This window comes from Canis lupus, chromosome 19 (assembly GCF_003254725.2).
Source record: "Canis lupus dingo isolate Sandy chromosome 19, ASM325472v2, whole genome shotgun sequence".
In the NCBI taxonomy this organism is placed as follows: Eukaryota; Metazoa; Chordata; class Mammalia; order Carnivora; family Canidae; genus Canis; species Canis lupus.
The window spans coordinates 38777592-38792000 of NC_064261.1; the positions used below are offsets into that span (position 1 = coordinate 38777592).

Sequence of the window (14409 nt, forward strand, 5' to 3'; positions counted from 1 at the left end):
AAGAGAGCATATTTAACAGGAGTGATGGGGTGGTATTTGAGGTAAATCTTCAAAGAAAGTATCAGTCAGGTACTTATAGAATGAGGGAAAACATTCCAGTTAGAGAATGTTTTCCCTCATTCTATAGAGGACACAGTTACTTTTATTGCATATTTACAGAAAGTAGTTCAGTTTGGCTTATTTGTTATTGGGAGTATACACTGGCATAGTTTGTGTGTGGAGAGGGAGAAGATAATTTGGCAGCAGCTATAAAAAATACAGATGTTCCTTTATCCAGCAACTTATAGGAGCTTATCCTATAGTTATATTTGTAGAAATAGCGGTAGTATTGTTGCAGTGGCATAAAACTAGAGACAGAGTATTGATCAGTAGCGAATTAGCCTTTGAAAAGGAGGTACAGAAAGCATATATAATCTTATTTGAGGGTAGGGTGAGTACATAGATTATTTCTGGAAGAATAACCAAGAACTGTTGACTGTAGTTTCACTCTAGTGTGGGTGATGACATGGGGAAAAATGTTCACTTGTTTTGTTTTCTTTCTTCCAAGGACATTAAAAAAAGAGAAAAGTGTATTTTTAAAAGCCTTTAGAGTTTAAAATTCATAGCTCTGGATTCTTTCCAGTATTTAACGCTATCTCTGCATAACTAATATTTGATTTCAAGGGTGGGAAGATGGAGGCAAGGTGAGAAGATGAAATAAATTTTTGTCATCTAAACAATAAACAGATTATGGGTTGAAATGTTTTTATTTTTAAATCTTTATCCCTGGGAGATTTCTTGAGAATGTTCGTAAAAATAAGCATTTACAACCCTACATACCAGAGTTAAAATAGGCAAATGAGTAATGCCTTTCATAAATTAATTTACAAAAATATTAAGAATACATTTAGGAATGACTAGAACAGGAATTTTCAATAGTCAAAATTAGGGATCCCTGGGTGGCGCAGCGGTTTGGCGCCTGCCTTTGGCCCAGGGCGCGATCCTGGAGACCCGGGATCGAATCCCACATCAGGCTCCCAGTGCATGGAGCCTGCTTCTCCCTCTGCCTGTGTCTCTGCCTCTCTCTCTTTCTCTCTCTGTGACTATCATAAATAAATAAAAAAAAATAAAAAAAATATTAAAAAAATAGTCAAAATTAACTTGACCTTATATTTTTGTAAAATTTGGCCACAAATTTGTGGCTTTTAAAGGACTTAACAACTAAATGAGAAGTTCTCATTTTTGTAAGTAAGATACTGTAGCAAGAGTAAGCCATTCTCTGATCATTTTGTGACTCCTACCTAAAATGTGTTATTGAGTAAAATAATAAAAGAATTCATTGGAGCTCCAGGGTGGCTCAGTCATTTAAGCATCCGACTCTTGATTTTGGCTCAGGTCATGAACTCCAGATTGTGAGATTGAGCCTGGCATCTGGCTCTGCACTGGTGTGGAGCCTGCTTAAGATTCTCTCTTTCCTTCTCCCTCTGTGCCTCTCTCAACCTCTCTCCCTGTCTTAAAATAATAAAATAATTTCTTAATTAAGTAAACCACGTTTTCACATTTAGATAGTATAAATACATGATGGCTGATAATTATTTTCCTCTCATTTAGGGAATCTATCAAACTTTATTTTTCCACATCAGTATACTTAATGTTAGCAGTTAACTAAATCAAGAGTTCAGTCTTGGAAACTTAACTTTTAGGGCAAAACTGTTAATACTTTTTCTTTTGTGATTTCAGCAAATTGCTTTTCAATTGTCAATTGAGAGGAACTAGGTGAATAATGGATGTGTTTTACTAAATGAAGGAAATTCACATTATTGTCAGTTCAGTTGCCATTGAAAAAAAGAGAAACACCTATAGCTCAGACATGACTTGCTAAACACGAGGGAGATTTTTTTCGAATTTTTCAAATAATGGTTTTGTGTTCTGAAATTTTCCCTGTTTAATGACAGTAATTCTTTTTTTTTTTTCTTAAGGTATGGACTCCGAGAGTTTGTGGTGATTGCCCCTGCTGCAAACCATGATGCAGTTCTCAGTGAATCTAAATGCAATCTTCTTTTGAGTTCTGTGTCTATTGCTTTGGGAAACACTGGCTGGTATGTGGACATTTTGAAAAGCCAAGATAAAGAATTAAACTACTTTTAATTATAATTTATGAAGGAAAATGGTTCTTAAGTTAGATTTTTTTAAAGAAATTCTTAGGATTCCTACTAGTGCATTATTCTTTTGGAATATCATGTAGAAGGACAAACTCAAAACCTCTAGTGAGTACATTTCTAAAGGGAAATTTACTGAAATATTCAATGAATATTTGCATGAAGACTAAATTGTACTATTTTTTGTTTTGCTTCCAAATGTTCAGTTTATTTAAATTTTGTTACAAAATCTAATACTCAGACTTGGAAATGGAGCATTGTGTTGTTCGACCTCAATTGAGATTGCCTGTTTCAGGTGACTCAAACTTTTTGCTGCTCTATGTATTGTCTGCAAATGACTGAAAGTGCTGAGAGTATTGATTTTGGGGTTACAAATAAATTTTAGGGAGTAGGCTTATTTTCATACATGCATATCTGTGAATAAGGATAGGCTCTATAGTCAAGTGATTAAATATTTCACTACCAGTGTTGGTTTGATTTGTATTATTTCATACCTGTGAATCAAATTTTATTTTTTCTTTGAAAGGCTAATATGATACCAATGCCAGCAGGCCTGATCCAGACCCAGAGAGAGGGTCCTGGGATGTGTGCAGGATAAAAATAAAACTTGAGCCATTAGGAGTTGAAAGCAGAGTTTATTAAAGGCATAGAGAGAGTGCAGGTACAGGGTATCTGGAAGACTCAGGAAAAGAGGAAGTCTTCATCTTTGCTTGGGGTCTGGGGGTTTTTGTTGAGGATTATGGTTTGGCATACATATTCTCTCAGGCATCCGAGAACTGGTTAAAACAAAGATGAGGGCCCAGTTGTTATTCCTTGGAGCCAGGGTGTCTTGGCATGGAGATACCTAGTGCTGGTGGTCTGGAATATGCATATGATACCTTTGTCTGGTCATTCTCACCTGGTCTTTTCTTAGGTGTTATCTATTCTAGAGAAATCATCAACTCTGTATCTCTTACAAGGAGAACATAAACTATTTGCATTCTGAGCCATGTGTAAAGTGAGGGTTCAGTTCCTAGCAAGAATAGAAGCAGGAAAAGGAGCAAAAAGCAGATTTTTATGGAATCCTTCAGTTTCCCTATCTCAGTATGATTGTTTCTATTCAAAAATATTTTTCATTGTGCCTTTTTTGACTTAGTATTTTTAAAACAATTTTCTGAATATAAAGTGCCACTAGATTATTTCTTCAGCTTATTAGTATACAGACAAAAGAAACTTGATAGTGTCTCTTATAAGTCTAATGAATGATCCTTGCTAAGTATTTTTAAATATTTGAGATTAAAGTAATAGGGAAACTTTTAGGAATTACTCAGTGTTTAATGAACTTAAAGTCCATTCCCATTTAATTGTGTCCTACAGCCAGGTGCCACTCTTTGTGCAAATTCATCATAAATGGCGAAGAATGTATGTGGGCGAATGTCAGGGTCATGGTGTCCGAACTGATTTTGAAATGGTTCATCTTCGGAAAGTGCCAAATCAGTACACTCATTTATCAGGTCTGCTGGATATCTTCAAATCAAAGATTGTGAGTTTGCATTGATATTGTCAATCTTATCTGGGATCCAGTTAAAAATAGCAATTTAGTAATTTTATTGAGTATGTAGAAACATTTCTCTGTAATATTCATCATGTAATTAGTTGGAAGGAAGATATAATTGACTACATAAATTACTATGTCTGTTTAAAGAAACAGTATCTAGTTAGATTTTTAGTGTACTAATGCTAAAAAAAACAATTAAACTAATATTCTTCAATTTGTTAAGATTTATTTACTGTGTTATCTCTTCCTACTCCTTTTCCTCTAAGTTGACCCTTAAACATCACAGGGGTTAGAGCCCTGACACTCTCCCTCCCCTGTGCACAAAAATCCACTTATAATTTTTGACTCCCCCAAACTTGATTATGTCACACCAGTTACATAAACATTTGATTAACACATTTTGTGTGTTATGTGTATTACATATCATATTCTTATAACAAAGTAAACTGGAGAAAAAATGTTACTAAGAAAATTGTAAGGAAGAGAAAACACATTTTTATAGTATTATTATACTGTAAAAAGCTTATCTATAAGTGGATCTGCATTGTCAAATCCATGTTCAGGGGTCAGCTGTTGGCAATGTCAGCAGCTTCAGGTAGCTGCTTATTTAGGACTTTGACTGTGAGCTCCTTGAGGTGTCAACACTTTGTTTTCTGAATTGTCTCCCCTGCTCCATCTTTATTTGATTCAATTTTTAAAAATTAATCTGGCTTATGTTTTACGACTGCAAGCAGTAAGGCTAAATGGAATATACTTAGTATATCCTTGGTTCTATAAAAACACTATCAGATAAGGAGGACTTGTGTATGTTACTCTGAGGTAAGAAAGTAAGTTGAGGAGCTATTAGAAAGTGAACAAAGCCAGATGAGGAAATGGGGGATTGGATCCTCTACCTAGAGAAATAAGTGCTTGACAACCATCTCACCGAAGTGATCATACTTTATAAACAAACCGATAATAAGATGTCTCCTAGAATGATACATTGAATAGAATATATTATCACCTGTGTTGCATTCCTGCCTAAAATATTTAACATAAGTTAAAACATGAGGAAACAATCTCATTTCCAAAATGAGCCATATTTTGCAAAGTAAATGGCCTAGTCTCTTCTAAAAAGTTAGTACCATGATTGGCAAAAAAGGATTGGGAGCTGTTTAAATTAAGGGAGACTAAAGTGACATAATAGGTAACTGCAATGCATAATCCTTGACTAGATCTCTGACCAAAACATAATAGCCAAAAAGGATATGATTGGAACAATTTTAGCATGGAGTATATATTAGAAAATAGTGCCAGTATTAAAATTCTTGAGTATGATAATTGTTTTATGTAATTACCTGCTGAAGTATTTAGAAGTGAATACCTACAACTTCCTTTCAAAAGGTTCAGCTAAAAAAAAGTTTCAGCCAAAAAATTATTTACATTTATATATGTGTATCAAAATGTTAATAATTGGTGAACTTTGGTGAAAGTCACAGGGATATTAATTATGCTGGCTTTGCAGTCTTAAGGTTGACAAGTTTTAAAAAGGAAAAAATTATGAGGAAAATGCAGAAATTCTCTTTTAGTAGGTATGGTTTGTTAAATATTTAGGATTAAAACTTAATTTCATGAAAATGTTTTCAGTGTGGAGGTAGGCACAGTTTCTTGTGTTTATCTCCACTAAAAGATTATCAAAGCATATATTTCAGAGAGTTCCATGTATGGGTATGTAATTCCCCCCCCCCCCCCCAAAAAAAAAAACAAAACTTTCTGGGCTTTGAAATCCTTTAAGTACTGCTTCATTCTACATGTGATGTTTTGGGAAAGATTTGATAAAGATAAGTATGTATATATTTTGTCCATTTGTTTTCCTTTGCTCTCTCACCAGAAGAGTTTTCACCAGAATATACAACTCTCTCCAATTGTATATTTTTTGGTCATGTTTCTGGTCAGATACAAATATTGATACTTTATTCCTCTTCTAAAACAGTAATGAACATTATTTTCGTAGATCTTTTATGTCCTTTATTTAGCTGAACTTCTCTTTACTGAAACTAGGGGCCACCACCTTGATCTCTGGAGTCTAACTTAGATTATGATGGTTTATTAGCTGTACCTTAAAAAAAAAAAAGTGTTCTAGGGGCGCCTGGGTGGCTCAGTTGGTTAAGTGTCTGCCTTCGGCTCAGGTCATGATCCCAGGGTCCTGAGATTGAGCCCCACGTCCCTTCTTTTTTTTTTTTTTTTTTTTAATTTAATTTATTTATGATAGTCACACAGAGAGAGAGAGAGAGAGAGAGAGAGAGAGGCAGAGACACAGGCAGAGGGAGAAGCAGGCTCCATGCACCGGGAGCCCGACGTGGGACTCGATCCCGGGTCTCCAGGATCGCGCCCTGGGCCAAAGGCAGGCGCCAAACCGCTGCGCCACCCAGGGATCCCCCCCACGTCCCTTCTTAGCAGAGAGTCTGCGTCTCCCTCTCCCTCTGCCAGCAGCCCCACCCCCTGTGTGTATATGCATGATCTCTCTGTCTCAAATAAATAAAATCGTTCTTTGAAAAAGTGTTCTCAATCAGTTCATCACATCATCTGGCAGAACTTTCAAAAAGCTCACTCACCTAGATAAGAAACATCTCTCAAAATTGATTTTTTTAAGAAGTAGGCTCCATATGCTATGTGGGGCTTAGACTCAAGATCCTGAGATCAAGAGTCAAATGCTCTACCCACCGAGCCAGCCATGCGTCCCTCAGAATTGATTTGACAAGAGTTGAACTTATTATAATTAAGAGTTGCTTTGGACACTTATAAGAGTTTTACATAGTTAAAGATACCCATTGTGTGACTCTTCTGTAATGTCTCTCTAAAGCTATCTTTATAAAAATTACCCTTTAACATTTGCTTACAATGTTCCAGAGTACTCACCCTTCACTGGAAGGTTATTTCATTTTCACATACATCTATAATTTATTAGAAAAGGCTTTCTTTTGGTAGGGCTGGGCGGTCAGTTTTGCCTTTTGGAGTACATAAAATTTAAATTCTGCCATAATCCTCTAAATATTTGAAAATATACATTCTAGTCTTTTTTCATTTAGACATTTGTTCAACTATTCTTTTTTTTTTTTTCAACTATTCTTTATATTTCATGGTTTTATGTTCTCGAATGTGGACTTGGTATCTGTCTCCTTTACAACTACATCTCTTCATGTTTTGTGGAAATTTTGTTTGCAGGCTCACTTTCTCTCCCATCCTAACTTACAGCTCTGTAAGCTATAAGTAGGTTACTCCCTACCTGTAGAAAATTTCAGAATTGGGTTTTTAAATGGTGCTTGGAGCCTGTTGCTCTGGTGATATTAGGAATATTGCATAGTCTTGGAATTACTGGATTGCTTGCTTAGATTATGAGAATATTTACCCCCTTACATAGTAACTCTTCCCAGCTCATAATGTCTGACAAAACTACTGTACCAAGCAGATGTGCCCTGCTTCCAGTGTCTGCCTTTAAGCAGTCATGCAGTGTGCTCACTCTGGGCAGAGTTGAACTTCCACTTCTGTTTTAATGCAGTCTGTAATCCTAGGCCGTCACTGCCACCTTTCACACCTGGAACTCAGCAGTCATGTGTCTTAAGCTCCCCTTAAAACTTTGGATTTTGTGTACCTTTTTAGGGCCCACAAAGATATTTTTATATCATGTTCGATCCTAGCTATTTCTTTCTGGTTATCTTCTATATTTATCTATGTTGCTATGTAACTAGAACAGAGGTTATGTCAAAGCAATTTTGTTTAGACTATTCATATCTTACTGTGGATGAACTCTCGCTTAATATTCAGACTTGACCAACAAGTCTTATTTTTCCTAACCAGCCAGAATCTTACCTTGCTTGTGTAGGACACAGCAGCCCAAAACTGACTTATCTTTTTTGGAGGCGGCCACTTTGTATTGTGACTATAGATTGAGTTTGTATTTGGTTAAAGCTAATAGTGACGTTTATAGATGCTGCTGCTGGGCTATATGTGTCTTAGTCTTTCTGGTCAGCGATAACAGCAACACCTAGTAACTGGTCAGATATGCAGAATACTCTCTCATTTTTATTTTCACATGCTCCCTAAGTGATTCCTATTATATTTAAGTCCTATTCCACATTAATGTAGGTTAACCATTATTAAGGGAAGCTGAGATCATAGAATGTTTGGATGATGTTGATTTTCATGATTTTTAATGAATGTAAATGAATCTAAATTTTCTGTTAACTGATTCATTAATATAAACTATTTTGCAAGAGCGACCATTTATTTTGTTTCCAGGTAGCAGTTTATTTACTTGTTTTTTAAAAAGATTTGTTTATTTATTTGAGAAAGACAGTGCACCTGAGCCCATGTGAGTTGGGGGAGGGACAGAAGGGGAGGGAGAGGGGCAAGGAGACTCCATGCCAAGCAGGGAACCTACAAGGGCTCAACACACAGCCAGCACAAGGGACTCGCATCTTATGACCCCAAGATCATGACCTGAGCCACAATCAAGAGTCAGAAGCATAACCATTGAGTCCTCCAGTTAATAGTTTAAACAGCTTCATGTTCATGTAATTTGCTCTCTGGCATTGTTTATAAGACACTTTTTTAAAAGCTATACAATACTCTCTTTATATTTATTTCCAGGGATGTCCTTTAACTCCTTTGCCTCCAGTTAGTATTGCTATTCGCTTTACATATGTACTTCAGGATTGGCAGCAGTATTTTTGGCCTCAGCAGCCTCCAGGTGAGATAATTTAGTGTATTTAACTTAATATAAATGGTAAAGAAAATATATTTGGAAATTGAAATTATTTAACAGTGGGTTTTAAGTGTTTTAAGTTTGAAATATTTGTAATTGATTCTAAATGGAGTATTGCTGATTTCATTGCCTTTATCTTTTTTATTTTTTATTTTTTGCTCTTGAAAAAAGCTCTGAGGTTTGTCCTAGAGACAGCATTACTCGATATGTGACAATCTGTTTTTGAAAGCTATTATTTATAAAGCATCCTCCTGCTGTGGAGCATCATGTACTGCAAATTAGTATGTAGTGAATGACTTAAATATCTTTTTAGAATGTAATAACGGAAGCCACCTCATAAGCTGAGAACCTTTTGGAAAGTAGAGTTTGAAGAAGAGTACTAAATGTAATAAGGAAAGCAGGAAAAAAATGTGTATATACACATATACTTAAGATGTGTAGAGCTCTAGAATATTTTACTTTAATGTGCTCTTGATGTAATTAAAGCCAATTTACCTGCTTAGCCATAAAGCAATATATGATTCATTCAGTAATTATTAATTATAAGCCTATAATGGGCCAGCCAACCTGAGATGTTTGGGGTGCAGGTATGAACAACATATTACCTAAGTTCTAGAAAAGTTCACCCTACTGGACATATAGTCTAATTAAGTGAGGATTTGGTTCCTGGGTATTTCTCTCACATACAAGTGTAATTATATTCAAGTATAACTAATAAGAAATGTAATGCAAATTTATAAATCATTACAAGGATTTTACCAACCTAAAAACATTTTTTTTGTCTACTCCCCCCCCCATGAAAAAGAAATTAGAATAAAACAATATTCTTTACTATTTATTTTTGTTCCAAGTAGTTTTTTTTTTTTTTTTTTAAGATTTTATTTATTTATTCATGAGAGACACACATGGAGAGGCAGAGACATAGGCAGAGGGAGAAGCAGGTTCCCTCCTGGGAACCTGATGTGGGACCTGATCTCAGGACCCTGGGATCACGACCTGAGCCCAAGACAGATAGATGTTCAACTATTGAGCCACCTAGGTGCCCCGGTAGTTGGTTACGTATAGGATAGAAAACAGGTAGTTTTGGAATGATACTGGAATTAATGTAGTATGTCCTTAGCCTTTAGTAGTTATATGTGCTACCAGCATTTTATTTATATATCACAGAATAATTTGAAATTCTATGTACAATAAAAGAATTACATCTAAACTATAGCAAAGGGAAATAAAAGCTAAGCTGATAATTAAATTAGAAGAAAGACCCAAACATTCATTTTGGTAATTTTAGTTCCCAGACAATACCCTCCAGACAATTTGTAGCCAGTTTCTATGTGAAGGTTTTAATTCCTGCCCTCTTTTTCCTTTTTTCAAAGGTTGCTCTATTGTTAGTCAATTTTTAACATTTCCCAAGATGATTTAGTTTATTGATGATCTAAGAAGAAGCCCAAGAGCCAGAATGTTAGCATTATAATTTTGATTGCCAGTAAGGCCTTTATTAATGTTCTCTTGCCGATTCTTTTTTATTTATTTATTTATTTTTGCCGATTCTTTTTTAATGGAGACCAAAATAGAACCATCTTCCGCGGTGAACTGAAGGCCACGTAAATTTTTAATATTTTCTCCTTACAGAGGGAAGGAATGGATTTGAACATGTAATATGGGCCAGACACTGTGCTTTTAGAGAGGGAGAAGAGAGAGAATGGAGGTGCAGATGGGGAGAGAGTGGGGCTTGTTATGGGGCTTGCTTGATCTTACCCTGAGAGTCAGGTGCTTAACCGACTGAGCCACTTCTGAACTTTTTTTTTTTCCTAAGATTTTATTTATTTATTTGAGAGAGGAGAGACACAAGGATAGTGACAGAGAGAACATGAGCAAGCAGGAGCAGGGAGGAGAGTGTGAGGCAGGCTCCCTGTTGAGCAGGGAGCCTGACTTGGAGCTCAATCCCAGGACTCTGGAATTCTTAGCTGACTGAGTTACCAAGGCACCCCCTTTTCTGAACTTTTAATTGAATTAAAACTTCTGCACAGTTATGATCTAGTAAAAAATTTTAGCTTACTAATTTATAAAATATGCTTTTTACATATTTTGAAGCTCTTAAAGATTCACATCTTGTAATAAATCTGGTTATTGTAATCTTTATTATTACAAGCATTCTTTAGTTGGAGAAATGAAATTGACTTGAGAAAATTTACTGAATCAAGTAATTGAGCCATATTTAATGACTAATTTTAATTTGGTTAGGTTGTAGATAATTATCAAACAATATTTTAGCAAATCTGGGGAATATTCATAAAACAACAATAGACTCTAATTTGTGAAATTCCCAGTGTAGTGCAAATAATGAAAAGCAACCATCTGAATTATTTCAAAGAGAAATAAATCCTCTGGATGTCTTTTAGAAGTGTTTATTAGTTCTTTAAAATTGGTGAGGGGGGGAGTGACTTACCTTCTAAATTCTCCTCTAATCTCAGATACTATTCATAACAGAAAGGAAATTCTTTGTTAAACTGAAAGTATTTCCATGTACTACCAACAAAAATAAAAATTTATTAATGATACCTAATTTGCCATTCAGAAATTATTGACAGCAAAACCGATAAATGTAGGTTGATGATTAAATTTTTTAATACTTGGATAATCTTTCTTTTAGATGATATTAATCACATTCTTAGAAAATGCAAAGAAAAGTACAGAACTAATGTTCTTAAGCATTATTTAAGGAATATTTCAAGAGTAAAATGTAGAACACATGGCTTGAATAAAACACTACAAATAGGAATTCAGTGTGTTCTTTTATTATAACATTCTATTTATTTTAACTTTTTTGTAAGCAATCTTTTTTTTTTTTAAGATTTTATTTATTCATAAGAGACAGAGAGAGAGAGAGAGAGAGAGAGAGAGAGAGGCAGAGACACAGGCAGAGGAAGAATTAGGCTCCGTGCAGGGAGCCTAATGTGGGACTTGATCCCGGGACTCCAGGATCACACCCTGGGCTGAAGGCAGGCGCTAAACCACTGAGCCACCCAGGTATCCCTTTATAAGCAATCTAATTAAAGATGGTTTAGTCTCTAACTTTATGTGCTCTTGATATAGGCACATTTAAATCTATGATCTCCCAGAGAACTAACCTCACTAAATTAAATTCTTATTAATTTTTTGCTGGATAATGGAAAACTGTTTCTTTTGCTTAGATATAGATGCCCTTGTAGGAGGAGAAGTTGGAGGCCTGGAGTTCGGCAAGTTACCATTTGGTGCCTGTGAAGATCCTATAAGGTGGGAATTTCAATCTATCATTTGAATTATGGGACTTGACCATTTCTTTCTTTTTTTAAGATTTTATTTATTTCAGTGAGAAAGAAAGAGCATGAGCCAGGGGGAAGGGGCAGAGGCAGAAGCAGACCCCCTGCTGAGCAGGGAACCTGACTCAGGGCTCGAGCCCAGGACCCTGAGATCATGACCTGAGCTGAAGGCAGACACTTAACTGATTGTCAAGCCATCCAGCAACCCTAGGAGTTTATTTTTTAAATTCTATTAATATTTATTTTACTGTGCTTTGTAATACTGTAGCCTTCTGGAATGAGTATAGTACCAGAAGCAGACCTACACCTAACCATCTGTCCATCTATTTTTTTATTACTCTGTAATTTGGAAATAAAAGAGGCTTTGAAATAATAAAGAAAATGTGTATAATGCTATTTATTGAGTATTCTTTATAGAAGTGATTCTTGGCCTACTTTTTGGGAGACATTTTATATATTGAAAAGCACAGAGAATGTCCTATGTAACAAACTTTCGTGTATTCATCACAGAGAATTAACAAATGTTTACATTTTTCCTGACCACTTTTTCCAAATGTACAAATAGAGACTTAAGTCAGACCTCTTAGGTTACCTAACTGCTTTTCTAGAAGAGCTACTGAACTTTAAGAAAATTTTGCTTTATAAGAAAATGTAAGGCTTGGAAAATTTAATCACTGAGAGCAAAATATTTGGAAAACATTAATAATGCTGATTTTAAAACTGTCTTATTTTAGTTAAACTATTTGGTTAATTAAAAACCATATACGCACACATCCATACCGTGTGTGTGTGTGTGTGTGTGTGTGTGTGTGTCTATGCATGCATGTATCCAGAATGTGTTTATTGGGATGGTTTCCCACTCATCTTGATTCAGGGTGCTTTTAGTGCTGTTTCTGTCTGTAGGAGAGCATCCTTCTGTAAGCCTTGCTTTTAAAAACTCTTGTAGTCTGGCAAACGACAGTGGAGCAGTCAACGCACAAAACTGCACGTCTAAAGATGGTGGTGATTTTGTAGCATCGTGGGTACTTCAGGTTTATAAAGTAGGAATTGGGATTCTGCACCAGACACTTCTTGTGCTTCCTCTTCTCTTCCAGGGAGGGATGAAGGTAGTTCTTTGCAAGTGGTATGTTGTCATGGGGAGATTATCACTTCCAGAAAGGCACATATGTACATTCTTAATACTCTAACGTAGAGGTAGAACTAATAATACTTTTAACTTAAAATCAGTGGAGGGAAAGATAAAATAAGTATCTTTTGTAGCTGATACTTATTTATTATATGTGCCAGGACAGGCAGGCACTATGCTGAAATAAGAAGATTCAGAACTAAATAAAACATTTTCTGGCTTCTTGGCATTTACAGTCTGATTGAAAGAAATGGACAAAATAATCACCTAAATAAAGGTACAGTTACAGACTGGGGGTAATTTGAAGGAAATATATAGGCTGTAATAACAGTAAAATGAGAAACTAGTTTGGATTGGGATGCATTAGGAAAGTGTTCTCAAAGGAAATATCTCAGGGAGGATTTAGCCAGGCAGTGAGAGAGAGAGAGAGAGAGAGAGAGAATGACCATTGCAGATGGAATGAAGAGCCTTGATACATGAAGAATTGGGCAAGTTTCCCAAAGGAAAAGAAGGTGGTCATCATGGCATAGTAAATAAGGGAGAGAAATGGTATATTTGTGGCCCTCCAAGTGGTTCATTCATTAGATTTTGCTTAGGGAAAATTTTATTTTTTTATTTTTTTAAAGATTTTATTTATTCATGAGAGACACAGAGAGAGAGGCAGAGACATAGGCAGAGGAAGAAGCAGGCTCCCAGTGGGGAGCCTGATCCCCAGGACCTTGGGATCATGACCTAAGCTGAAGGCAGATGCTCAACCACTGAGCTACCCAGGTGTCCCAAAAAAGTTTGAGAGAGAGAAAATGAAATTGACCTGGTAATAGAAATGTGAAGGAATTAGTTATTAATTATTTCCTAATTCTAAATCATGATGAGGAATCAGAAATAGATGATCGAAGAAGAATACAAAAATAATCTGGGAATGAGATGGTGTATATGGTAGATTATATAAATTACATGGTGATTAACAAATGCTGTGGGCATGCACTGTAGTTTTGAAAAGGAATCTTTGGTGATAGAAGAGGAAATGAGGCATTTTTCAGTGTCTTCTCTTTGTCAAAGAAATTGTTGTATAGTTACGGATGAGGAGAGAACATAGTCATAAAAGCTTAGGGACTGAATCTGAGATTAATACCTATAGGTATTTCAGAGCTTAGAGTTTTAAGCTTGTCATCATTCATGTCCTTTAATATCACATACTGTCTAGCCATTTTTTTACCTAAAAAATTTGTTCTATTAGAGTAATGAATTTATGCTAAGTAAGGAAACTTTAGAAAATGTAAAAAGAGGCAAAAATCATGTTTGCTAGTCAAGTTCCTTAGTTGTAAACTGTAGTAGTCAATTCTGACTAATTCAAACAAAAAATCAACTTACTCAAGAGGTATTTGGTAACACAGAGGGACCATTATAGGACCCAGCTCAGAAAATAGGCTTGAGCCAAGGGTGGCTAGTTGTCCGGTTATTAATCACGGTTGTACTATATTGTAGATTCTGGCCCTGTTAACACAGTAATTCTAAAATGTAGAGCAGGCTGGAGTTGCCAGTTGAGTACCCTAAAAATCAGAGAA

General features: G+C 35.6%; 1 protein-coding gene across 21 annotated transcripts in view; it reads left to right on the top strand.

The window, feature by feature from the left end:
* The window catches only part of RAB3GAP1 (RAB3 GTPase activating protein catalytic subunit 1), a 143972-nt gene that overhangs the window by 38369 nt on the left and 91194 nt on the right, over positions 1-14409 (top strand). For 19 of the 21 annotated variants that reach the window (XR_003129266.2, XR_003129270.2, XR_004807040.1 and 16 more), the window contains 4 exons: positions 1959-2078; positions 3495-3660; positions 8305-8404; positions 11611-11692. Coding sequence is in view for 13 of the 21 variants with exons in the window: in XM_035702248.1 (XP_035558141.1) it covers positions 1959-2078; positions 3495-3660; positions 8305-8404; positions 11611-11692 (468 nt within the window). In the remaining 8 variants the exon portion in view is untranslated. The remainder of the gene's footprint in view (positions 1-1958; positions 2079-3494; positions 3661-8304; positions 8405-11610; positions 11693-14409) is intronic. The other 2 variants (XM_035702246.2, XM_035702247.2) reach the window with 1 other exon arrangement.